Consider the following 2,500-nt stretch of genomic DNA (forward strand, 5'->3'; position numbering starts at 1 on the left):
ATGTGTGTATGTGTATGCGTGCGAATGTGTTTATATCTTTACATTATGTATGCATATATAAGAGAATATCTACAAATGCTATCATAATATGACATGAGAATGAAGATCATGTCAAGCTGTTGTTTGTAGATCGTAAGATTAAAAGGACATAAATCCCAAATAAACTCCTATTACAAAATCCTTACAAAGCGATGCTGAATTAATTCAATAGGTATTAAAACCTAATGAATTCAAATATATATATAGTAGGTGGTAGAATGAAATCTAAGATACATAAAATATTTATTTTCATGTTTCGCAAGATGTCATTTGAAATCAGTTATCATTTCTGTCGACTTTACCATAGAAAGATGACTAGAGAACTGCTTTCTTCACGTACTCGACGACTTTCCATGGACATTCGATACACATCTGTTTCCAGGACGCTAGTGATGTTAAACTATTGAGGAATTATTAGAATAATTTCCCCGCTTATATGGCTTGAGATCAGATGTTTGGTGACTAATGATCAATGGTGTAGGCACCCAAGAGACAGGCACAGCTGGCGGGAAGCTTGAAGGTCTCGATGGCGAAGGGGAAGTACTGATCATAGGAGTCGTAGACAAGGAAGCGGTGGTAGACGGACTTCTGCAGGCACTTGGACTCGTAGCACTCAGGCACCAGAGGACATGCATCGGCGGAACTGAGACACTCTTCGATGCGTGTAGTCTGAGTGAGAGTCTGATAATGGGCATCGATATTGTTGACAACCACACGCCATTTTCCCTCGGTGTTCAGGGCACGAAGGGGCCTGACGTAAGCGGTCTCTGATGGGCACAAGTAAGTTTCCTCCTCCAGGGTGTTTGGTCGGTCGACAGACAGCTCGGTGTTGAGGTCGGCTACGTCAGCGTAGAGGGAGAGGAGCTTTTTGTAGTGGTACTCTGCTGCGTGTTTGATCTCGTAGGTGGGATAGTGGTCGTCCTCGAGGCACCAAGCTTTGGTTGTGTTGGCAGCACATTCTGGCACAGCAGGCTCGTGTTGATGCTCATAGGAAGGCTGTGGGTGATAAGCGGGAGCAGGGTGGTAGGAAGGCTGTGGATGGTAGGAAGGCTGAGTGTGGTAGGTAGGTTGATGGTGGTATGAAGGGCTTCCGTGATGAGAGGAACTGTGATGGGTGACAGCAGGAGCACCGCCGAGACTGATGCTGACGTGTGAGGTCTGGTCGGCCAGAACTGCGACCGCCAAAGAAAGCGAAACCTGCAATATAGAATATGGTAAGATATGTGTACAGCAGGGGAGTCTGTGTCCATTATGAACATGGAATTTTTTGTACGCACTTATAAACACCTACACATGTATACATGCGCATTTATATACGTACGCAGGTTTTCGTAAATGTAACTTAGAACATGAAATTAACTCACCAAGTATCGGAAAACCATGCTTGCGCTCTCAGCTCTCGGTGCCTTCGAACTGTAGCGACGTGATGATGGGTGCCTTTATATATGGAGCAGTATCCTCCCTCTCCGCCCCTCCTCCGCCCACTGCACAATCGAACCATGAAAGTAATTCTATTTTGATTCATGAATCCTGTAAATTCCTCCCCCCCCACCTCCCCCCCCCCGTGTTTGTAGTTTATTCCATACTACATATAATGTCGCTATGGTAGTAAGATCAATGAAAAATTAATATGGAATAAGAAAAATGAGAATTATAAAATTTCTGGAAGCGACCGAGTACAGTGAAAGGTATCCTTGAGCCAGCCAGCCTTTTAGGAGAGACCAAGGCAAGTTTCCTTTCTCTATCCTATGTGTTTGATCACAAGCACCGCTATTAGTCTATATACATTGTGTGTGTGTGTGTGTGTGTGTGTACAATACACATACACGCACACACTCACACATTTGTCAAATACATTGTTTGCACTATGAAGTTTTTCGATCCCATTCATACCTTTTCTCCATTTGTCGCAATGAGCATGGTTAAGTAGACACGTGTGTATAAATATGTGTGTATGTGTCTGTGTGCTCGTGTATAAATGTTATATATGTTTTTATACAAGTTTCACATATACAAATAAATATTCATACATATGCCTATATGTACACACGCGCACATACACATAAAAAATATATATGTGCGTGTATGCGTGTAGTTCCATAGGTATATATATATATATATATATATATATATATATATATATATATATATATATATATATATATATATATATATTCGTGTATTTATTCTGGTGGCTGGATGTGTATATGCAAATCAGTGTGTGTGTATATAGACATGTATATATAGATATGTATATATAAGTACGTATATGTAATCATATATATATATATATATATATATATATATATATATATATATATATATGTATGTATGTAGGATATATACACATATATGTGTGTGTATACATATGTACATATGTATATATATGCACATATATATGTATATGTATACATATACCTATATATGTATGTATATACATATATATGTATATATGTACCTA

General features: G+C 39.3%; 1 protein-coding gene across 1 annotated transcript; it reads right to left on the reverse strand.

Annotated features, from left to right (window-relative positions):
* Window positions 1-284: 284 nt before the first annotated feature.
* On the reverse strand, window positions 285-1,450 carry LOC113801130 (neurotrophin 1-like). The gene is made up of 2 exons (XM_027351944.2): window positions 1,404-1,450; window positions 285-1,236 (listed from the first exon to the last, which is right to left on the reverse strand). Exons 1-2 carry the CDS (start codon window positions 1,419-1,421, stop codon window positions 502-504), a joined length of 753 nt encoding a protein of 250 aa, XP_027207745.1. The 5' UTR covers window positions 1,422-1,450; the 3' UTR covers window positions 285-501.
* Between the last annotated feature and the right edge of the window lie 1,050 nt (window positions 1,451-2,500).

This window comes from Penaeus vannamei, chromosome 6, assembly GCF_042767895.1.
Source record: "Penaeus vannamei isolate JL-2024 chromosome 6, ASM4276789v1, whole genome shotgun sequence".
NCBI lineage: Eukaryota > Metazoa > Arthropoda > Malacostraca > Decapoda > Penaeidae > Penaeus > Penaeus vannamei.